Genomic DNA, 24,304 nt, shown 5'->3' on the forward strand with positions numbered 1-24,304 from the left:
AGGCAAGAGATTCTGGAATTCTAGAATCCTTTGCTGCCACCTATTGTCCACCCAGAATTTTACCTAACATTCTAACCACATCTTCTCCAAATGTGTTAGAAATGCAATTTCAAGAATTTCTGTCTGATTGAAGATTGAACTGGTGGACAGTTCCAGCAGAGGCGGTATTCAGCTGGTTCGGACTGGTTCAGGTGAACCGGTAGCGCCGACGATCAGTTGGCCCCTTCCGTCCCTGCTCTATCCTGTCCTTTATTTCCTGCTTTGTAGCTCATTTCAATTGTGTGGCACAGCTGATTGCCCTACCCCTCGCTGTTCTACTTACAGTTGCTGACTTGGAAGGAAAGCAGCTAAGTTTCTAAATGCTCCATTTTCAGCACTGTGCTCAAGCGCCTTAGGCGTGCGCACATGCACTCACCGAACCAGTTAAACCGGCAGCATCCCACCACTGAGTTCCAGGTATTTCAGGTAGAAAACCTGCTAGGAAATAGAAGGTTTTTCCAAACATAGGTATATCTCATCTGCAAAATTCTGCATAACCACTAGGTGAAGGCAAGAGATTCTGGAATTCTAATTCTTTGCTGCCATCTAGTGTTCAGCCAGAATCTTTACAGCTCAGAATGGTAGCCCTAAATAGTGAAAACATTTATCTTGGAGCTAAATTAAAAGAAATTATGGGATTGTGCCCATCATTTTTCACTAAATCTCCTTTGTAAATGTGTAAAAATAGATTGAGTCATTCTTCTTCTAATCTTATCTATCCATAACTGCTTTCCGTGACAAAAATTAAATGAAGCTACAATATTCATATAGTTCCTGAATCCAACCAAATATTGGAAAGGTGAGGTTGGCTATAGCTCACTAACTATAATTCAGTCAAGTTCAGCTCTCTTCTCTTGAAGGAGGTGAGTGAACTAGAAACATGGCATATCAATAAATTAATTATAAGATTAATTATAAGAATTATATGTATATAATTATAATCATATATATAATTATATATTATAATTAATTATAAGATTAATTATAAGAAGATGATGAGCGAGAGCTCGTCAAACCGTCGCCAAGATACTCTCAACCTTACATGGGAAAAGAGCCGAATATGCCAAGACCTACATATATATATAAATATATTTTGCTATCTGCTAAGTCCCAACATGGTTAATTTTTTCATGTTCCTTGTTCTTCTTTAATAACAAGCAGTTTATTCTATGGCTCAGTTAATAAGTACCTTATGGTAAATGACTTAGAACACCAGATTCTTCTTGATAGTCTATGCATTATCATTTTTTTAAAAAAAGTTACATAGGTAAATCTTATCTCAGAGAAGCAGAATAATTTTTTAAAACCTACACCTCTGGAAAAAACAACAGCAGCAAATTGATTTGACTTTTTTTCTGGGTATGAGAAAGGAAACTTTGTTTAATGAGAATAAAAATTACCCTGTCAACAAAGCTGGATCAATGTTTGCTGAAGGAGTTCACCAGATGGCAACTTGCTGTAACGTCGATATTTAAAATGTTTTGTATGTTCAGGAGGAAATGTATGTTATGCATACAGGTAATCTATATCTGTGGTAGGCCTATCTAGCTCAGGATTAAATATACATCCACAGCATACAGAAAGATTTTAATAGAACCAAAATTGCTGCATTTCTTCTTTACAATCATATATAAATGTGTATTTCCCATTGCATATTTTTTATTATTATTATTATTATTTATTAAATTTTTATACTGCCCTTCTCCCGAAGGACTCAGGGCGGTTCACAGCCAGATAAAACAATGAATAAATATACATTAAAAACAATAAATTAAAAAACTTATTAAATATAGGCCCAAATTAAAATACATTTAAAACAATAAAACCCATTTAAATAAAAATTTAAACCCCAGTATTAAAACTTCTAAAAATTCTATGCCAGTCCTGCGCGAATAAATAAATAGGTCTTCAACTCGCGGCGAAAGGTCCGAAGGTCAGGAAGTTGATGGAGTTCTGGGGGAAGTTCGTTCCAGAGGGTGGGAGCCCCCACAGAAAAGGCCCTGCTCCTGGGGGCCGCCAGCCAACATTACTTGGCTGACGGCACCCTGAGGAGTCCCTCTCTGTGAGAGTGCACGGGTCGGTGGGAGGCAATCGGTGGCAGTAGGCGGTCCCGTAAGTAGCCCGGTCCTAAGCCATGGAGCGCTTTAAAGGTAGTAGCCAACACCTTTTGTTTGAATTCCCTAAGCAGGATATAAATGTTCTTGGACATATATCTTGGTTTTAAGAATTCATTCTTGGAAGAATGAGACTTTTTTTTTACATTGCCTCTGAAATATTCAGACTTTACACTGAAGATGCTAGGTATATTAGAATAGAATAGAATAGAATAGAATAGAATAGAATAGAATAGAATAGAATAGAATAGAATAGAATAGAATTCTTTTATTGGCCAAATGTGATTGGACACACAAGGAATTTGTCTTTGGTACATATGTTCTCATTGTACATAAAGAAAAATAAAATACATTCGTCAAGAATCATAAGATACAACTCTTAGTGATAGTCAAAGGTTACTAATAAGAAATCAAATCATACTAGGAAACAAATAAAACAATATACATTGTAAAGATACAAGCAACGTGGTTATAGTCATAAATGGGAAGAAATAGGTACTAGGAAGGGTGAAAAGAATAATAGTAATACAGTGTTAGTAAATAATTTGACAGCGTTGTGGGAAATACCTGTAGTTGTTTAGCAGAGTGATGGCATTCGGGGGGAAAACTGTCCTTGTGTCTAGTTGTTCTGGCGTGTAGTGCCCTATAACATTGTTTTGATGGTAGAATATTATTAACCAGTAATAATATTCAGCACTATATATGTGCTGTCCAACTCTCATCTACTTTTGAGCAGCTGAGAGCTGGACATAAGTAATTACATAATCTACACCAGTGTTTCTCAACCTTAGCAACTTTAAGACATGTGGACTTCAACTCCCAGAATTCCCCATCCAGCATGCTGGCAGGACAATTCTGGGAGTTGCAGTCCACCCATCCTAAAATTATCATGGTTGAGAAATGCCGCTCTACACACACAGAGTAAAATTTAATATTCTTGTCAGGAAAACTTAATGGACCTGATCCTAAGATCATCAAGGAACTGAGCTTAATTTGAGGATGATTTTATCATCTATTCAATAGGTATATTTGTGGGGGTTTTTTTCTTCCAGATTTACAACATGAGTTATCCAGGGTACCCACCTGCAAGCGGATATCCACCTGCGGGTGGTTATCCACCAGCTAGCGCATATCCACCTGCTGCTCCAGGTAAGGGCTTTGGTTTTTTTCCCCATGTAAGATCTGATTGTTAGAACAGTTTGGTGGCAATTGACCTGTAACAAAAGAGGGAATAACGGGTGCAGAAAAGATGCGATCGAATGTCATCAGTAGCACTACGGATTCCCAAAGAGGAGGTAGCACATTCCAGAGAGGAGCATAAGATAAGAGACTGAAGAGTCCTGAACTGAATGGGGAAGAGAGGAAAGGTTCAGGGTAGCCACATTCTAGAACCATGATGGCAAACCTATGGCAAGCATGCCACAGGTGGCATGTGGAGCCATATCTTCGGGCACACGAGCCATTGCCTTAGTTTAGCTCCAGCCCGCATGCGCATGCTGGCCAGCTGATTTTCGTCTGGCCCTGCCCACGCCACCCCTCCCCTCCCAGGAGTCTCCATGCGGCCCGTTTTGGATGCCAAGTAAGTATAGAGCTTGCGTGGAGGCTCTGGGAGTCTGTTTTTGCCCTCCCCAGGGTCCAAGAAAGCCTCTGGAGCCTGGGGAGGGCAAAAAATGGGCCTACTGGGCCCACCAAAAGTTTGGAAATGGGCCGTATCCTCTGGAGGATTCAGGTAGACCTACTAGGCCCAAAATGGGGCGTGGAGGGGTTGTTCGCTCAGGTGCAGGGGAGCCCGGGGGGGGGAGGTTGTGCGCATATGTGCAGGGGTGGGGCAGGAGGCATTGAATTATAGGTGTGGGCATGCGCGCGCGTGACCCCCCGCGCTCCCCCTACTTTTGGCACACAATAGCAAAAAAGGTTAGCCATCACTGCTCTAGAATCTCCCAGGTTCTAGGGAACGTTGCATATTAAGTTTTTGAAGGTTACAGCTTTAGTCTGGCAAGATTCTGTCTATTAGGTCTAAGCCAGGGGTGTCAAACTCACGTCATCACGTTGGCATCACGTCATGTATCGTGACTTTTTCTCCCTTTGCTAAATCGGGCATGGGGTGTGGCCAGCAAATGACACATCTGTTCCACTGGCTGTGAGTTTGACAACCCTGGTCTAAGCAAATGAAGAACTGGATTCAATTGGATCTTAGTGTCACCTTTTAGCTTAGGCCTCACAAAAAAAAATGTATACAGAATAACAACAAATGGCTATACAATCTTCTTAAAAACCTCCAGTGATGGAGCACCCACAACTTCTTAAGAGAGAAAGCCTGAAAGAATCCTCTTCAAGAATTTAGTACCATGCATTTCTTTGCTAAGAATACTACCATATTCTGTAAATTGTTATTAGATGCTTAACAGTTGAGAACGGTCAACAAATATCTTGCTACATCACAGAGTATGTGTGTGATGGCCTCTTTCTTTTTCCTGCAATCAGTTGCTTCTTGGTGAGGTGATAGAGTTCAATCTGCGTTTTGTCCTGGAGCTACTCTGGCTCTAGTTATTTGTCTAGTTCAAGGGTCGGCAACCTTAAACACTCAAAGAGCCATTTGGAACCGTTTCCCACAGAAAAGAAAACACCGGGAGCCACAAAAAATCCTTTTGATATCTAAAATGAAGACAACAGTGCATATATCATTTTTTTGCCTTTAACTTTTCTTTTCTTGGATTTATCCATGGTTGGCCTATTGGGGGTCAAAAAGCTCAGTAAATCGTGTGCCAGCAGGTGTCGCACATTGGCAGTTGTGACACATTTTTTGAGCGAGAGGGAGCTGAAGCAGAGGGATGAAAGAGCCACGTGCGGCTTTAGAGCTGCGGGTTGCCGACCTCTGATCTAGTTAGAGTCAAGATCAGGACAGAGACTAAATATTTAGAGAAGAAGGACGATATCTGGTTTCATCAACAGGTAGCAAAGCAGCTGTTTGGGCTAGCATCGTTTCAGTGACTAGTCCTCAACTAATATTCAGCTAGGTTATCTGTTTTTACTCATTTGTGGTGCTTTAACTTCCAGGCAGTAATCCCTGGGGTGCCCCCAGCTACCCTCCTGCAAACCCTCCTCCAATTGGATTAGAAAACGTTGGGAACTACGCCAATCAGTTTAATCCAGATTATATGGCAGGCATGGTGAGTAACTCCAGTTTGAAGCTGAAGCATCTTAGCGTTTCATCTGAAGCAGATTGTGAGAATTGTGATCCCCAGTTTTTCCCTCTGTTTTTTGCCGATCGTCTTAATGGAGTTAGTCAACCTCTAAATCTAATTAAATAGGAGTAATGGGTTTAGATCCTGGAATTTGGCCATTGTTAGGGCTATTATATCTGGGTTGTAACTGGGAATGTTGTTGCCAAACACTTAAGGAAGATTTTAAGATTATTAATCTTAATTGGGATGATGCTGAAGGTGCTGTGAATTTGAAACCACTTGAAAACACTTACTGCCCTGTGTGCTCTGCTTAGGACCTGATAATGTCATAATGATGATGATGAAGAACCCAGATACTATCTACCCAGTTAGACAATTAGATAGTAATCAAGAAGTTCAGAAAATGCTTTTTCTTACCATCTGAGAGTTGCTTGCAACTTTGCAGTTGCTATTAGGACAGCGCTATCATCATCATCATCATAATTTAAATTTATTGGCCATCCAATTCCGTGTTATTATGTCTTTCCGCTAGAAGCTCAAATATATATATTGGAGTCTCCATTTATGTTATCCTCACACCAACAATCCCTTTATATTGGTTGAGGTGGGAGACAGGCCCAAGTCAAGTCACCTAGTCAGCTTCCATCATTGAGGATGGGCTGAGTGGGCCCCAGTTCTAGTCCAGCATTTTAACAACTGGTCATGCTTGTGTGGAGATCCCAAAGGTGCTTTTTCAAAAGGCAACTGGACTTTCTGGTTTTTCTTTGAAGATGTTTCACTTCTCATCCAAGAAGCTTCTTCAACTGTGACTGGATGGTGGGGAATGGAAGGATTTATACTTCTTGCAGTCATCTGGTCATTTACATTCTTTGAGGGAGTCCTTGAGGCTACTTGGAGGTTTGTCTGTGTCCTCAGGGTCACCTGAGTGATGCAAATAGGTGTGGAGTCTTCTTGGAACTGCTGAAAGGACTGTGTTGTGGGCTGGAGATGTCATATCCCTTCCCCTCTGTTGAGAGAAGGCTGTTCATTTTTTATATAGATGGCCTCTTTTACCATTTAGTCAAAACTGAAGAAGCTTCTTGGATGAGAAGCGTAATGTCTTCAAAAAAAAACAAAAACAAAAAAACAAAGAAAGTCCAGTTGCCTTTGTTGTGGTCCGCCAGCAGCCCACGGACCTGGCAATGGAGTCGGACAGTGAGAAGGCTGGGGAGGACAATGGGCCAGTCCTTGAGTCAAGGGACGGCCCGGACGAGGGCTCTGCATCAGAGGCAGAGATGGGGCCAGGGCCATCTGGGAGCAATGTGTGGACTCTGGAGCTGCCAGAGGCGGACAGAAGAGAGGCAGAAGAACAGGAGGAGCCTGTTCCTAGTGCACACATGCAAAGAACTGCCAGAAGGCAAGAGCAGCTGAAGCAAAAAGGACAACTCAGGAGTAAAACCAGGAGATGATTGGCCCCTCCCATAAGGCTTAAAAGAGCAGCAAAGGCTCTTGGGCTTTTTGTAGGAAAGCAACGTTGATTTTCATGCTTCTTGTCAGCGTCTCTTGAATTTTGTGGGGTTTTTGCCAAGAAAAGCCTTTGGCCGATGGACTGTTTATTAAGAATTTTGTTTTGGACAAATAAAACAAGTTAACTTGTTAATAAAACAAGTTTGTTGAGGACTGAATTGTGTTTAGTAGTCACTACTTGGGCCTTGGTCACAACAGCCTCTTGAAAACGAAACTTTGGGACAACCATGACCTGGATGACTGAGAATAATCTCCATAGACATTTTCCTTGAAGATGTTTCACTTCTCATCCAAGAAGCTTTTTCAATGAGAATTGAAGAAACATCTTTGATGAGAAGTGAAACATCTTCAAGGAAAAAAAATTTCAAGGAAAGTCCAGTTGCATTTGAAAAAGCATCTTTGGGACAACCATGACCTGGATGACTGAGAATCTCCATAAGATGCAGGCAACTACTCCAGGCAACTACTCAACTCCAGGCAACTACTCAATGCAATACAATCAAGAGAAATGAAACCGTTCGTCTCCTTCCTTTCCTCCCTCTTTCCTACTACATGCAGACAATGTTGTCTTCTTTACAGCTCGGTTGAGAAGAAGTGTGCTGGCAAGTTGTTGTGTTACGAACGATCTTTGGTCTTTGAATACCTGGTGGTGTTTTTCTTTCAGGCTGCCAATATGTCTGGAACGTTTGGTGGTGCCAATGTGCCACAGGGAATGTATCCTTCAGCTCCTGGGGGCTACCCTTCTGCAGTTCCAGGAGGGTTCGGACAACCACCGCCACAGGGTCAGCAGCCTTATGGGATCTACCCTCCACCTCCCGGAGGAAACCCCCCAACAGGGATGCCATCATATCCATCATATCCAGGTGGTCCGATGCCGCCTGCAGCAGCCCAGCAGCCTCAACCAGTGCCGTATCCTGGGCAGCAGCCCATGCCAAGTTATCCTTCCGGTCCAGCTGTTAATCCTTCGATGCCATCCTACTCAGGTTCTTCCATGCCCATCGCCACCCCTGGAGTAGTAAGGACCTTTTTCCTCTGTATATTTTTGCATTCTCCAAATAGAATAGAATAGAATAGAATAGAATAGAATAGAATAGAATAGAATAGAATAGAATAGAATTTTTATTGGCCAAGTGTGATTGAACACACAAGGAATTTGTCTTGGTGCATATGCTCTCAGTGTACATAAAAGAAAAGATACCTTCATCAAGGTTCAACATTTACAACACTTAATGATAGTCATAGGGTACAAATTTAACACTTAATGATACAACACTTAAAGATAATCATAGGGTACAATAAGCAATCAGGAAACAATCAATATCAATATAAATCATAAGGACTACCAGCAACAAAGTTACAGTCATACAGTCATAATTGGAAGGAGATGGGTGATGGGAACGATGAGAAGATTTAGTAAATAGTTTGACAGTGTTGAGGGAATTATTTGTTTCCAATTCCAATTAATATTGGAAGACTGTTATCATGTTATCACTGGTCCTGTCTTTAGCTATCTTTAGTTCCTCAAGTGCATGATTAATAAATATTTGATGCCTTGAATAACAAGATATATTTTAATTGTCAAAAATTGGTTGTGGAATGAGAAACATTTGTTTATCTTTGCATTACTACAGTCTGGAAAGCGAGGCACAGTCCATGACGCTCCATCCTTTGATCCTTTGAGGGACGCAGAAGTCTTGAGGAAAGCCATGAAGGGCTTTGGTGAGTAATCCAGGTCTGGCCTCAGTAACAGTGTAACAGTAACAGAGTTGGAAGGGACATTGAAGGTCATCTAGTCCAACCCCCTGCTCATGCAGGAGACCTGTACTAGGGATTCGAACCGCCGAACTGCCAACCTTTCTGATCGACAAGCTTAGTGTCTTAGCCACTGAGCCACTTAGCCAGGAATCTTTTATTTTATTTTATGGAGGGCCAGCATTGTCCACTTTTGGTTTCTCCAACTGGTACATTTGGATAAGAACTAAAGATTTTATATTTCTGTTTAGGAACTGATGAACAGGCCATCATTGACTGCCTTGGAAGTCGCTCGAGCAAGCAACGACAGCAGATAATGCTCTCATTCAAAACAGCTTATGGAAAGGTGAGACCCATAATAATGATACATATCATTATTCTACTGCCCATTTTCCTGCTTAGGGCCAGTATCTGCACCCTGCTAGGTACCAGCATCTAGTCAGCTTTGCCCGAGCTTGAAAAATTAAGTGTTCAGATCTGGTTAGAACATGAATCAGAAATATAGCTATAAAGATTGGCAGATCTTTGAGCAGCTGAGGCTCAAGTGAAGCAAGCAATCTAGTCTCTACAGCTGTCCTTTTGCTTGGTTGAGAACCTGTAGAAGGTGTCATCCAGTTTGCTGAAAGCGACATCCAGTGGTGGATATCTTATCCAGTGGTGGGTTTCACATTTTGAACCCTCATACCGGTTCACCATGAGCATACATGGTTTGCTTGCACACCTGCCTTCTATGCATGTGCCCGGCCTTCTGTGCATGTGCTTTGCTCACACGCACGCCTTCTACACATGGACCCAACCTCAAAAATGTGCCTAAATAGGATGGCATAGAGCCGAGGGGGGGTGAGTGATTTCTGCTACCGGTTCGCCCAAACCTGTTTGAACTGGCTGAATACCACCTCTGATTTTATCCCTCTGTTGAAACAAGGCCACGCGCTAACAATGGTCTACCAAGTCACATTGTCAGTTTTGTCTGGGATGTTTAAAGAGCCATGGTGGCACAGTGGTTAGAATGCAGTATTGCAGGCTAATTCTGCCAACTGCCAGGGGTTTAATCCTGACCGACTCAAAGTTGACTCAGCCTTCCATCCTTCCGAGATTGGTAAAATGAGGACCCAGGTTGTTGGGGGAAAAATGCTGGCTCTGTAAAATCACTTAGAGAGGGCTGTAAAAGCACTACGGAGCAGTATATAAATCTAAATGCTATTGCTATTGCTGTTAAGAGCATGTGAACGCAACAGATGTCCATCAAACGGTTCAGGCAGTTTCAGAAGGTCTCAAGAAACATAATGATTTAACACATCAAAGAGGCTAATTGATAGCTGTCATCAAGATACTGCCATACTATTCATATTAGTAGTCAAAGTAGTGACTCTATTAACAAGTGGAATAGTGAGGAACAAGAACTTCCCTCCTCCTGTTGTGGTCCGCCAGTAGCCTGCAGAGCTGGCAATGGAGTTGGACAGCGATGAGGCTGAGGAAGAGCATGGGCCAGTCCTGGAGGCTGAGGAAGGCCCGGATGAGGGCTCTGCATCAGAGGCTGAGGTGGGGCCAGGGCCATTGGGGAGTGATGTGCGGACTCCAGAGCCTCCAGAGGCTGACAGTAGTGAGGTAGAGGAACAGGAGGAGCCTGTTCCTAGTGCACGCATGAGAAGAGCTGCCAGAAGACAAGAGGAGCTCAAGCAAAGAGGGCTACTCGGAAGTAGCGCCAAGAGATGATTCGCCCCTCCCATAAGGCTTAAAAGACCAGCAACAGCATTTGAGCTCTTTGCTGGAAAACAACGTTGATATCTTTGTCTTGTTGCATTTGTTTCATATTGGTATCTTCTGAACTTTTGCCAAGTCCTTTGGCAGCTTGTGTAACTGGACCAAGGTTGGTGATAGGACTGAGGAATTTGTGTTGGGAAGAATTTGCTTTAATTTAGTTGAACTACACTGAGAATGAAGTAATTCTCAGCTGTTCGAATAAAGTAAGTTTGTTTTTACACTGACTGAGTTTCCTATTAGTTACTTGGGCCTGGATCAGAACACCTCCATCCCTGTCCACTTTTCTACGCATGTCCTGCCCAACCTCTTGAGAAATGAGTTGATGTAGATAGTTTGGTACCCAGTCCATAAAAGTTTCCCACTTCCCACGTGGCTCGATTTTGCAAACCCTGCTCATAGCCAGGCAAGAAGCAAGCAGTGGGGGAAGGATATGGGTTGGATTGCAAGGGAGGGAGTAATGGAATGCAAGAGTACTAACTCTGCAGAGAGACATACCAGTGTGCCAAGGTCACCTGCTGGGAAAAGCCAGCAAAGTCTGTTCTCCAAAAAAGCTGAACATAATTGGCTAGACGGAATAAAGTGACAATGGGAGAGCTATTTGTGCGTGAAAATGTTAGAATTGGTTTTGCTACTTACGTATCCAGGGCAGCTCAGTAAATTATACTCTTGGCAACAAAAAAAAATGGGGCAGGAGTCTTTATTTGCTACATGCACTGAGTGGGACGGTTGACACCCCTGCTGTGTAGGACTCTTGTCTCTGACCTTTTATATCACTGAAACATAATTATTTGCCATAGAAATGGATACATTTAGAGCAGGGGTCTCCAACCTTGGTCCCCAGCAAAGCTGGCTGAGGAACTCTGGGAGTTGAAGTCCACAAGTCTTAAAGGGACCAAGGTTGGAGACCCCTGATTTAGAGTTGGCTTCTGCTAAATGTCACTTTGGTACAGTTCCAAACCAAACTTTTCTCTCTATTTTTGAACCGATTAAAAATTAGGATTTGATCAAGGACCTGAAGTCAGAGCTCTCCGGAAACTTTGAGAAGACGATTTTGGCAATGATGAAAACTCCTGTCCTGTTTGATGTTTTGGAAATCAAAGAAGCTATCAAGGTTTGTATTTAAAAGAAAGTGATGCCTCTATCAACGCGTTGTCTGTTTCAATGTTCATTTTGTCTTTCTTTCCTGTCTCCTTCCAAGCTTATCCTCAAAATAATATTTTTCGCTTTGCTTTTTTCTGCTGACTATCAGCAGAAAGGCCTTGCATTCAGTCATGGTTTGGCTTAGCTTCTCTGCATCTGTCACACAGCCCTTTCAGGTTATTGAAAGTATTGTATAAATGAGAGGGGGGGGGAATTGAATCATAGTTTCAAATTTGAAATGCCCTATGTCAGCTAAGAAATGCCCCATCACAAATGCAAAGCTACCATTTTGAATGCAAAATGGAGTGTTTTGAATTCACTAGGACTCAGTCTCACCTGTTTTGTGAGTTCCTAAGGTGCCCTAAGGGATGTGGTGGCTCAGTGGCTAAGACTCTGAGCTTGTCGATCAGAAGGTCGGCAGTTCAGCGGTTCGAATCTGTAGCGCCACGTAACGGAGTGAGCTCCCGTTACTTGTCCCGGCTTCTGCCAACCTAGCAGTTCGAAAGCAGGTAAAAAAATGCAAGTAGAAAAATAGGGACCACTTTGGTGGGAAAGTAACAGCATTCTGTGAGCCTTTTGCATTTAGTCATGCCATCCACACGACCATGGAGACATCTTCAGACAGTGCTGGCTCTTCGGCTTTGAAACGGAGATGAGCACTGCTCCCTAGAGTCCGGAACGACTAGCACACATGTACAGGGGAACCTTTATCGGTGTCTGTGTAGATTATAGATGATGATAGCGATAGATAGATGAGAGAGAGAGAGAGAGAGAGAAAGACATGAGAGAGAGACATAAGAGAGGGAAAGAAGAGAAAGGCAGGCAGACAGATAGACATAGACAGACAGATGATAGATAGATAGATAGATAGATAGATAGATAGATAGATAGATAGATAGATAGATAGATAGATAGATATGGCACAAAAAGTAAAAAAACGTAACTTAACAAATGTCTCACTTAGCAACCTGAATTTGGGGCTCAATTGTAGTCGTAAGTCGAGGGCTCCCTGACTTATGGAGAGAAACTCCTGCATAATAACAAGAAGAGGCTTTCTCCCTTTGCGCAGGGTGCTGGCACAGACGAAGCTTGCTTGATCGAGATCCTGTCATCTCGCGATAACAAGCACATCCAGGAAATCAGTCGAGCATACAAGACAGGTGAGTTTTATCACTCAGAATCAGCCCTGATCTGATCTCCAGCAGAGAGGCTGGTATGGTGAGGACTGAAAAATTGAGTTGTGGACGTGGGTCTCGTATTCTTCTGGAGGTAAGGTTATGGTGCCACCGGCAAAGTTCTCCATTTTTTTTTTGTTGGGTTGATTTATTGGTGAGGGCCATGATGCAGAGTTTGTGTTTGGAAATATACCCTGCAGATATTCCCATTCTGCTAGGTTGCTATGGATAGAAGGGGCAGCCAGGCATGGCCAATAACTTGGGGGAAAGCCCAGGAGAAAGGAAGAACCGAGCTTTCCATCCCTCCGTAGGACGAAGGGAAAAAAAAGAAATCAGGTTGGGTTTTAAGGACAGAAAAAAAGGGCAATTCTGCATCTGTTGAAGTCCATCTGGGTGATGTGTCTACAGGAAGCCCAATTGAGTGGTTAAAACACTCAAACAGAGAGATTGTAGGCTGAAAGCCAGCCGGGTGACCTTGGGCCAGTCAAGGTCTCTCAGCCCTAGGAAAGAGACAGTGACAAACCACTTCTGAGAAACCTTGACAAGGGACATGTTCAGGGACAGTCTCTGACAGTCAACTTCCACCCTGTTTACCTAGTGGTCCCATTCCCCATCCCCAGTTTTATTACTCTTAATGCATTAATTCTCAATACTAAATGTTTTTTTATGTGGCACTTTTATGAGGTGGGCTGCCAAGAGTCTCTTGACAGACAGACAGACAGACAGAAAGAAAGAAAGAAAGAAAGAAAGAAAGAAAGAAAGAAAGAAAGAAAGAAAGAAAGAAAGAAAGAAAAAGAAAGAAAGAAAGAATGGAGGGAGGGAGCGAGGGAGGGAAAAAAGAAAAAAGAAAGGAAGGAAGAAAGAAAGAAAGAGAGAGAGAGAGAGGGAGAAAGAAAGAAAGAAAGAAAGAAAGAAAGCATGGAGGGAGGGAGCGAGGGAGGGAAAAGAGAAAAAAGAAAGAAAGGAAGAAAGAGAGAGAGAGAGAAAGAAAGAATGAGAGAGAAAGAAAGAAAGAAAGAGAGAGGAGGAAGAAAGAAAGAAAGAAAGAAAGAAGAGAGAGAGAGAAAGAATAGAGAGAGAGAGAAAGGGAGGAAGGAAGGAAGGAAGGAAGGAAGGAAGAAAGAAAGAAAGAAAGAAAGAAAGAAAGAAAGAAAGGAGGGAGGGAAAAGAGAAAAAGAAAAAGAAAGGAGGGAGGGAAAAGAGAAAGAAGAAAAGAAGAAAAGAAGGAAGGAAGGAAGGAAGGAAGGAGCGAGGGAAAAGAGAAAGAAAGAAAGAATGAGAGAGAGAGAGAGAGAAAGAAAGAAAGAAAAAGAGAGAGAGAAAGAAAGAAAGAAAGAAAGAAAGAAAGAAAGGGTGTGTGAGTAATGGCTTTCTTGAGTTTGCCACCCACTGCTGATACAGAAGAGAAATTGAAGTTTAATTCAGATGGAAAGAGGCAGCTAAAGTTCTCTTGAATGGGAGCATGGCTTGTTTCCAAGCTCCACCATCAGAGTTCGGTGGAAGAAAATGTCTGCACTGTTGAAAAAGGAGGTTGTTATGGGAACACAAGGGTGTGGTGTGGTGAGAAAGTTCATCTGGAAATTCCTTTAATGCTTTTCTTTCACCACTTTGGAAAACCGGTAATTTGTGAAGGGTAAAATATATAAAAAAAGCATACACACATTTTTATGAAGTTTCCACCCTAAACCAGGTATACTTTTATTTTATGTATTACACTCACATTCTTCTCCTTTTCCCATCTCCTGGGGTTGAGATAATACCCCTAAAAAAATCATAATTAAAACTGACTTTCCTTGGTCTTTCACAGAATTTAAGAAAACTCTGGAAGAAGCCATTAGAAGTGACACATCTGGGCATTTCCAGAGACTTTTAATTTCACTCGCTCAGGTATGTAGATGATTATTAAATATCATTTTTATGATTGATTAATGTCATCTTGACAGATGTATATCTTGGCAAACTCATGGACTAGAAATTTGGATCTAACTTCTAACAAGAGTTAAGAGCTGAATACATTTTAGCTACATTAAGGGACATACGAGGGTAAATTGGGCCTGAATTGGGCCTCTATGGCTCAGACTGGTAAGACAGTCTGTTATTAACATAGCTGCCTGCAATTACTGCAGGTTCTAGTCCCACCAGGCCCAAGGTTGACTCAGCCTTCCATCCTTTATAAGGTAGGTAAAATGAGGACCCAGATTGTTGGGGGTAATAAGTTGACTTTGTATATAAATATACAAATAGGATGAAGACTATTGCTAACATAGTGTAAGCCGCTCTGAGTCTTCGGAGAAGGGCGGGATAGAAATGCAAATAAAAAAAAAACAATCTTCCTGAGTCTTCAGCATTAGCTAAAGTAATCCTGACCGTGGCTTGTTTCAGTAAACCAGAACTTAAACCAAGTGAAGTCCTGATGAATGAACGACAGATGTTTTGACGAAATCAAGAAACAATCTGATTGAGACTTGAACCATTGGGGAACCCTTCGTGCTCTCTGATTTTGACTGTTTTCTTGCAGACATTTCATGACCCAGCTTGGTAACATCATCAGTAGATGGGTAATGAAACAACTGCAAGAAAGCGCAAAAGTTCAGAGACCACCAAGGGCTCTACAGTTCAACTCTGAGCTACAGATGGTTCCTTTTATTGGTACTCTATTGGTCTGCTATTGGTATGGAGCCTCAGTGGCGCAGTAGTTAGAGAGCAGTATTGCAGGCTACTTCTGCTGCCTGCTGGCTGCCTGCAATTTGGCGCTTCAGATCCCACCAGGCTCAATTTCGACTCAGCCTTCCATCCTTCCGAGGTGGGTAAAATGAGGACCCAAATTGTTGGGGGCAATAGGATTGACTCTGTAAACCGCTTAGAGAGGGCTGTAAAAGCACTATGAAGTGGTATATAAGTCTAAGTGCTTTGGCTATTGGTCTATCTATCATCTATCATCCATCTATGTATCTGTCTGTCTACCTACCTACCTACCTATTTACCTACCTATCTACCTACCTACCTCACCAGGCTCAAGGCTGACTCAGCCTTCCATCCTTCCGAGGTGGGTAAAATGAGGACCCAAATTGTTGGGAGCAAGAGGCTGACTCTGTAAAACCACTTAGAGAGGGCTGTAAAAGCACTGTGAAGCGGTATATAAATCTAAGTGCTGACTTCCTGTGGCTCCGCAGGTCGTTGAGGACCGCCTTTTTAGACCGCCAGCCCTGGATCACGTAGAGCCGCTAAGACAGTGAAAAAAATCTAAGTGCTACTGCTATATAGGGACTGTGTTTCATTTCTTGTAAACGCTGATCCTTTATTTAAGGAAGTTGTCCTTTAGATTAGTTTTATTTATTTATTGATAAAGAGCTGTGGTGGCAGAGTGGTTAGAATGCAGTATTGCAGGCTAATTCTGCCCACTGCTAGAAGTTCGATCCTGACTGGGCTCAAAGTTAACTCTGCCTTCCATCCTTCCGAGGTGGGTAAAATGAGGGCCCAAGTTGTTGGGGGCAAGAGGCTGACCACTTAGTCTAAGTGTAAACCACTTAGGGCTGTAAAGCACTGTGAAGCGGTATATAAGTCTAAGTGCTTATTGCTATTGCTACTCAACTCATATTCGTAATCCTAATCCAAGGATTCGTCAAAGCAAATGGTGAAGTTTAATTGACCTTCCCTGACCCTGAAAAAAAGCCAAGCAAAGAAGGACCTGCTAGTAAAAATATCCCAGAAAAAAATCTTGATTCTGAAAATTTTTTTACAAATATGGGTCTGTGTAGAAATTAAATTCTTACTTGAAGGAACCTCCCTTACATTTGTATCTGTAATCCATCAATTAATTGCATTCCAATTAAATTTTATCATGAGATTTTCATGGCTTCCTACCCTCCTTTTTGATCAAATAAGACTGAGTACTGAACAGAAGACGTTGATTGTCTAATGCAAAACAGAAAAAACCTTTTCAATATTTCACGGTGTAATTTTTATTTATTTATTTGAATTTATATCCCGCCCTTCTCCGAAGACTCAGGGCGGCTTACACTGTGTTAGCAATAGTCTTCATTCTATTTGTATATTTATATACAAAGTCAACTTATTGCCCCCAACAATCTGGGTCCTCATTTTACCTACCTTATAAAGGATGGAAGGCTGAGTCAACCTTGGGCCTGGTGGGACTTGAACTTGCAGTAATTGCAAGCAGCTGTGTTAATAACAGACAGACATAGTCCGCTGAGCCACCAAGGGATGACCAAAGTAACACATACTGTACTGTATGCTTAAAAAAAGAGAATATTATTCTGGCAGTGTAAACCCTTTTGGCTTAACCAGCAGCCTCAGCAAAGGTATTCTAAGAATAGAATAGAATAGAATAGAATAGAATAGAATAGAATAGAATAGAATAGAATAGAATAGAATAGAATAGAACAGAACAGAATAGATTTTTGTATTAGCCAAGTGTGATTGGACACACAAAGAATTTGTCTTGGTGCATATGCTCTTAGTGTACATAAAAGAAAAGATACATTCATCAAGAATCATAAGGTACAACATTTAATGATAGTCATAGAGTACAAATAAGCAATCAGGAAACAATCAATATCAATGTCAATCATAAGGATACAATCAACAAAGTTACAATCATACAGTCATAAGTGGAAGGAGATGGGTGGTGAGAACAATGAGAAGATTAATAGTAGTGCAGATTTAGTAAGTAGTTTAACAGTGTTGAGGGAATTATTTGTTTAGCAGAGTGATGGCCTTCGGGGAAAAAATGTTCTTGTGTCTAGTTGTTCTCGTGTGCAATGCTCTATAGCAGGGGTCTCCAACCTTGGCAACTTTAAGCCTGGAGGACTTCAACTCCCAGAATGCCCCAACCAGCTTTGCTGCCCTGCTCTATAGCATCGTTTTGAGGGTAGGAGTTGAAACAATTTATGTCCAGGATGTAAGAGGTCTGTAGATATTTTCACAGGCCTCTTTTTGACTTGTGCAGGGTACAGATCCTCAATGGAAGGCAGGTTGGTAGCCATTGTTTTTTCTGCCGTTCTAATTATTCTCTGAAGTCTGTCTCTGTCTTGTTGGGTTGCAGAACCGAACCAGACAGTTATAGAGGTGCAGGGTGTATGTATGTACCGTGTACATGTTTAAAATTGTACTTTATCTCTTAATATGAGCCATTTTTGAAAACTTTTTTCCAGGGCAACCGAGATGAAAGCACCAATGTGGACATGTCCCTTGTCCAGAGCGATGTTCAGGTTAGTATGCAGCTGATGTATACTTCTCGCGTGCATTTTAAAAAGATTTGCAGAATTAAAATTGCTGACACTGAATGGAACATTCTTTTTTTTAAAAAAAGAAGAAATTCCTTTTTATGCTGAATATTTCTGCCTTTGTTGTTGTTGTTAGTCGCGAAGTCGTGTCCAACCCATTGCGACCCCATGGATAAAGTTCCTCCAGGCCTTCGTATCCTCTACCATCCCCCGGAGTCCATTTAAGCTCACGCCGACTGCTTCAGTGACTCCATCCAGCCACCTCATTCTTTGTTGTCCCTTTCTTCTTTTGCCCTCAATCCTTCCCAGCATTAGGCTCTTCTCCAGGGAGTCCTTCTTTCTCATTAGGTGGCCAAAGTATTTCAGTTTCATCTTCAGGATCTGGCCTTCTAAAGAGCAATCAGGGTTGATCTCCTCTAGGACTGACTGGTTTGATCGCCTTGCAGTCCAAGGGACTCGCAGGAGTCTTCTCCAGCACCAGAGTTCAAAAGCCTTAATTCTTTGGCTCTCGGCCTTTCTTACGGTCCAACTTTCACAACCATCCATTGCAACGGGAAAAATCATAGCCTTGACTATACGCACTTTGGTTGGTAGGGAGATATCTCTGCTTTTTAGTATGCTGTCTAGATTTGCCATAGCTATTTGCCTTTTGGTACTGCCCATGGGGGTTTTCATGGCAAAAATAATGGAGTGGGTTGCCATTTCCTTCCCCAGTGGATCACATTTTGTCAGAACTCTCTGCTATGACCTGTCCATCTTGGCCTTACTATCACGGCATAGCTATCACGGCATAGCTCATAGCTTCATTGAGCTATCTTGCATATCTTGTCAGCCTCCGCTTTAATTAAGTGTATTTCTCCTACTAGAATGTTTCACTGTTTTATTACCTTGTTAAAAGTTTGCTCTACTGAGTGTCTTACATGATTAATGGAGGAGGGGGGAGGTTTTTACTGTTCCCAGCGTTCGGCTCACATTGCATGTGTGGGGGAGGGAGATAGCCTTTTTAAACAGATGTTTGAACTGTTTTGGCGCGTGAATGTAATGGCAGCTGCTTGGTTCACATTCCATCCAGAAGATTGACAGAGGGAGAAAATCGGAAGTGAAACTACACGTGGCCAAGGAGGAAGACGACATTGGATTATTACTGTATGACCTCTAGTAGGGGGAGGGTTCAGGAGAGGATATGACTCTGTGGTTTTGATTTACTTCCAGTTCTGGCTTTGCCTGTCCAGCATTTCAGACTTGCTTAGTATAAATTACCAATTTCTTCAAAATGATGGAGTTGGGTCTTTATTTTCTTAAGCACTGATCTGAGGCCAGTTTGACAGCAAGCCCCTTCATCACCACAAGGCAGTAATCCATGAAGGGGATTTCTGCCTTTAATGAAAAGTAAAACTGGTTTTAATGGTGTACATCCCCTCCTAAGCATAACTTGATATTTAATTGAACTTTTTATTTCCTTGTCCACCAATTCTTGCTTTTCAAAAAAGTTTTCACCCTTTTCTCTAAATTCATTTATCTGATATAGAGACCATCAAGATCATAATTAGGCAGCAAGTGAAAATATTTATAAAGAGCTTTATATAAATATAAAATATTTGTAAAAATATTTATAAAGGGGTCACATTATTCTCCAAAGCACCAGAGGGCGGGACAAGAAACAATGGTTGGAAATTAATCAAAGAGAGAAGCAACCTGGAATTAAGGAGAAACTTAATTTGTGAGGACAATTAACCAATGGAACAACTTGCCACCAGAAATCATGGGCGCTCCATCACTGGCTTTTTAAAGAAGAGGTTTTTAAGAAGAGACTAGACAGTCACTTATCAGAAATAGTATAGATTCTCTTGTTTGAGCAGCGGGCTGGACTAGAAGACCCCCATGGTGCCTTCCAGCTCTATTCTATTCAAGCTGTAAACATTCTATAAACAAGTAACATTGGAATGCAAATTTTACTGATATTATGGAGGAAGAAAAATGGAAATGTAACATTGCTCTTGTTTGGTTTTGCCATTCATTTATTTTGAGGTACAGCCCAAGTTTGCTATCAGGGTAATTCAGGGGTGAAATGCTCCTGGTTCAGACCGGATTGCCCGATCCGATAGCGATGGCGGTGGGTGGTTCAGAGAACCAGTAGCAAAAACTCTTTCCCCCCCCCATGCCCAGCTGAGCCACGCGATCATCAGAGGTTGTTTTTTTTTTACTTTTAAAAGCATTTTTCCTTCAGCCAAAAAAATGTTTTTAAAAGTAAAAAAAAAAAAAAGCCACTGATGGTCGTGCGGCTCAGCTGGGATCGTCAGAATCCTTTAAAAGCATTTTTTCTACAACCTCTTTGGCCAAACAGATTGTAAAAAAGATGCTTTTAAAAGGCTCCTCTGGCGATCCCAGCTGAATTGCCTGATCATCAGAGGCTTTTAAAAGCATTTTTTACAACCTCTTTGGCTGAAATTTTACATTTTACCCCTGGGGTAATTCCATTCTTCATGGCCAAAGTTGTTCCAATGAACAGTTCCAGGAATTAAGCTTTAGTCTCAGAATTTCAGGAGAACAAAAGAATGAGCGATTAAGAAGAGCAATTAACTAGGCTGGGATCATGAGATAAACCCAATTCTTTACCCCTTTTAGGCTCTCTATGCAGCTGGAGAAAGTCGACTCGGGACGGACGAATCCAAGTTCAACGCGATTTTGTGCACAAGAAACCGAAATCACCTAAGAGCAGGTAAGTTGCTCAGTCTCTTAAGTCCTGCAGGAAGTCAAGGCGACATCCAGAGCTGGGCGGGGTTCCTTCTGCATCAACATTTTACCATTTTAAAAGAGGCACTTTTTTTTTTCTTGGGGAAGGAATTTTTTTTTTAGCAAGGAACTTTTTGATAGTTTGGTTGTTTTGATTAGAAATAGAATAGAATAGAATAGAATAGAATAGAATAGAATAGAATAGAATAGAATAGAATAGAATAGAATAGAATAGAATAGAATTCTTTATTGGCCAAGTGTGACTGGACACACAAGGAATTTGTCTTGGTGCATACGCTTTCAGTGTACATAAAAGAAAAGATACCTTCATCAAGAATCATAAGGTACAACACTTAATGATAGTCATAGGGTACAAATAAGCAATCAGGAAACAATATCAATATAAATCGTAAGGATACAAAGAACAAAGTTACATACAGTCATAAGTGGAAGGAGATTGGTGATGGGAACGATGAGAAGATTAATAGTAGTGCAGATTTAGTAAATAGTTTGACAGTGTTGAGGGAATTTTTTTTATTATTTGAATTTATATCCCGCCCTTCTCCGAAGACTCAGGGTGGCTTACACTGTGTTAAGCAATAGTCTTCATCCATTTGTATATTATATACAAAGTCAACTTTATTGCCCCCAACAATCTGGGTCCTCATTTTACCTACCTTGTAAAGGATGGAAGGCTGAGTCAACCTTGGGCCTGGTGGGACTTGAACTTGCAGTAATTGCAAGCAGCTGTGTTAATAACAGACAGACTTAGTCTGCTGAGCCACCAGAGGCCCTGTTTAGCAGAGTGATGGCGGTCGGGAAAAAACTGATCTTGTGTCTAGTTGTTCTGGTATGCGGTGCTCTAAAGCGTCGTTTTGAGGGTAGGAGTTGAAATAGTTTATGTCCAGGATGTGAGGGGTCTGTAAATATTTTCACAGCCCTCTTTTTGATTCATGCAATATACAGGTCCTCAATGGAAGGCAAGTTGGTAGCCACTATTTTTTCTGCAGTTCTAATTATCCTCTGAAGTCTGTGTCTGTCTGGTTGGGTTGCAGAACCAAAACAGACAGTTATAGAGGTGCAGATGACAGACTCAATAATTCCTCTGTAGAATTGGATCAACAGCTCCTTGGGCAGTTTGAGCTTTCTGAGTTGGCGAAGAAAGAACATTCTTTGTTGTCCTTTTTTGATGATGTTTTTGATGTTAGCTGTCCATTTTAGATCTTGTGATATGGTAGAACCTAGAAATTTGAAGGTCTCTACTGTGGATAGTGTGTTTTCTAGTATTGTAAGAGGTGGAAGTATGGAAGGGTTTCTCCTAAAGTCTACTACCATTTCTACAGTTTTGGCAGCCAGCTTTGAGAAGATACAACAGGATGGAAGATGACACATTGGTAGAGAAATGGCCTCAGTTGAGGTGCACCAGCTAAAATCCCTTCCCCTTTCTACAGATCTAATGGAAATATGGGGAGAAGTGGGTTTGTCCTCCTTCATGATTTGTCATCCTGTTAAGTTCTTTTCTTATGATTTCATGCTTTTTGCAGTTCTCATTGCTTTTCCAGAGCTTATAAACCTGGAATACTAATGACGATGCAGAATTATTATTCAAAATAGATAACACTAAACCCACCCCGTAGGGGTCAGGGGCTAGGACGTTGAGCTTGTCGATTGAAAGTTCGGCAGCTCGGCGGTTCGAATCCCTAGTGCTGCCGTGTAACGGGGTGAGCTCCCGTGACTTGTTCCAGTTTCTGCCAACCTAGCAGTTTTGAAAGCACGTAAAAATGCAAGTAGAAAAAATAGGGACCACTTTTGGTGGGAAGGTAACAGTGTTCCGTGCACCTTTGGCGTTGAGTCATGCCGGCCACATGACCACGGAGATGTCTTCGGACAGCGCTGGCTCTTCGGCTTTGAAACAGAGATGAACACCGCCCCCTAGAGTCGGCAACGACTAGCACATATGTGCGAGGGGAACCTTTACCTTTTAAACCCACCCCTTTTGAGATGGGCTCATATAGGCTTCTCAAAAAAAAAATAATCTAAATTGTGAAGGCTAGAATACCAAAATGGCAGGTATGAAGTTGAATAAAATTTCTCTTTATTTCTAGCTTGAATCTCTCCTTGAGCATTTTCCATCCATCGTTTCTTGGCTGGCTTTCGGGTGCCTTGGCAAATAGCTTTTTTTTTTATTTATTTATTTGCGTTTATATCCCGCCCTTCTCCAAAGACTCAGGGTGGCTTACACTATGTTAGCAATAGTCTTCATCCTATTTGTATATTTATATACAAAGTCAACTTATTGCCCCCAACAATCTGGGTCCTCATTTTACCTATCTTATAAAGGATGGAAGGCTGAGTCAACCTTGGGCCTGGTGGGACTAGAACCTGCAGTAATTGCAGGCAGCTGTGTTAATAACAGATTGTCTTACCAGTCTGAGCCACAGAAGCCCTTGATCCCCTCCTCTCTGTGGCAGCCCCCAAAATATTGGAACACTGCTATTATGTCTCCCCTGGTCCTTCTCTTCACTAGACTACCCATGCCCAGTTCCTGCAACCATTCTTCGTATGTTTTTGCCTCCAGTACCCTAATCATCTTGGTTGCTCTTCTCTGCACTTATTCTAGAATCTCAATATCTTTTTATAGTGTGGTGACAAAAACTGGATGCAGTATCCTAGGTGTGTTCTTACTAAGGCTTTATAGAGTGGAATTAGTATCTCACTTAATCGTGGTTTAATCCTTCTGTTAATGCAATTTAGGATTGCATGGCTTTTTTGACTGCCCTTTGAAAGATGCCACTTCCTGCATCACAGAGTTACAGGGCACTTATTTAATGCGGTCCTCTCTATTGTCGAAACCCATTCTTGTATTTTCTGTGGATAGTGGTTAAAGGTAAAGGTAAAGTTTCCCCTCGCACATACGTGCTAATCGTTGCCGACTCTAGGGGGCGGTGCTCATCTCCGTTTCAAAGCTGAAGAGCCAGCACTGTCCGAAGATGTCTCCATGGTCATGTGGCTGGCATGACTAAACGCAAAAGGCGCACAGAACGCTGTTACCTTCGCACCAAAGGTGGTCCCTATTTGTTCTACTGGCATTTTTTTACCTGCTTTCGAACTGCTAGGTTGGCAGAAGCTGGGACAAGTAATGGGAGCTCACCCCGTTACACGGCAGCACTAGGGATTCAAACCGCTGAGCTGCCGATAATGGTTATTTACCCTTAAATTGATACTTTGACACACAATTCAATATATTTCTGTTTAGAAGTAAGTTCACTCGAAGTTCCGTAGGATTTACTTCCAGATAAAGGTGCACAGGTTTGTAGCCAAAATGCTTTCACATAGAACAAATATTGTCATTAATTTAATTTATTTTTTTTTTGGTCTCTTTCTGCAGTTTTCAATGAATACCAGCGAATGTGCAACCGAGATATTGAGAAGAGCATATGCAGAGAAATGTCTGGTGACCTTGAATCTGGGATGCTGGCAGTAGGTGAGTGATTTCTTGGTGGCCAGGACAAACCATCTTTTGGTACAGTAGTTATTGATAAGTTCCTTACTTTTGAGGAAATTATTATGCTATTCCCTTGATAGGGGAAGTTCCAATAAATGAAATATTTATAGCTCAGAATTGAACAGTGGGACTCTTGGCGCTCTCT

At 41.8% G+C, this 24,304-nt stretch overlaps 1 protein-coding gene across 1 annotated transcript in view; it reads left to right on the forward strand.

The window, feature by feature from the left end:
- Nucleotides 1–24,304, forward strand: part of ANXA11 (annexin A11) — a 53,397-nt gene that overhangs the window by 17,694 nt on the left and 11,399 nt on the right. The window contains exons 2-12 of the mRNA XM_058189520.1: nt 3,206–3,302; nt 5,211–5,323; nt 7,509–7,859; nt 8,476–8,563; nt 8,848–8,942; nt 11,358–11,471; nt 12,570–12,660; nt 14,483–14,562; nt 17,850–17,906; nt 20,547–20,640; nt 24,043–24,138. Coding sequence (XP_058045503.1) covers nt 3,215–3,302; nt 5,211–5,323; nt 7,509–7,859; nt 8,476–8,563; nt 8,848–8,942; nt 11,358–11,471; nt 12,570–12,660; nt 14,483–14,562; nt 17,850–17,906; nt 20,547–20,640; nt 24,043–24,138 — 1,267 coding nt within the window. The 5' untranslated portion in view covers nt 3,206–3,214. The remainder of the gene's footprint in view (nt 1–3,205; nt 3,303–5,210; nt 5,324–7,508; nt 7,860–8,475; nt 8,564–8,847; nt 8,943–11,357; nt 11,472–12,569; nt 12,661–14,482; nt 14,563–17,849; nt 17,907–20,546; nt 20,641–24,042; nt 24,139–24,304) is intronic.

This window comes from Ahaetulla prasina, chromosome 6 (assembly GCF_028640845.1).
Source record: "Ahaetulla prasina isolate Xishuangbanna chromosome 6, ASM2864084v1, whole genome shotgun sequence".
NCBI lineage: Eukaryota > Metazoa > Chordata > Lepidosauria > Squamata > Colubridae > Ahaetulla > Ahaetulla prasina.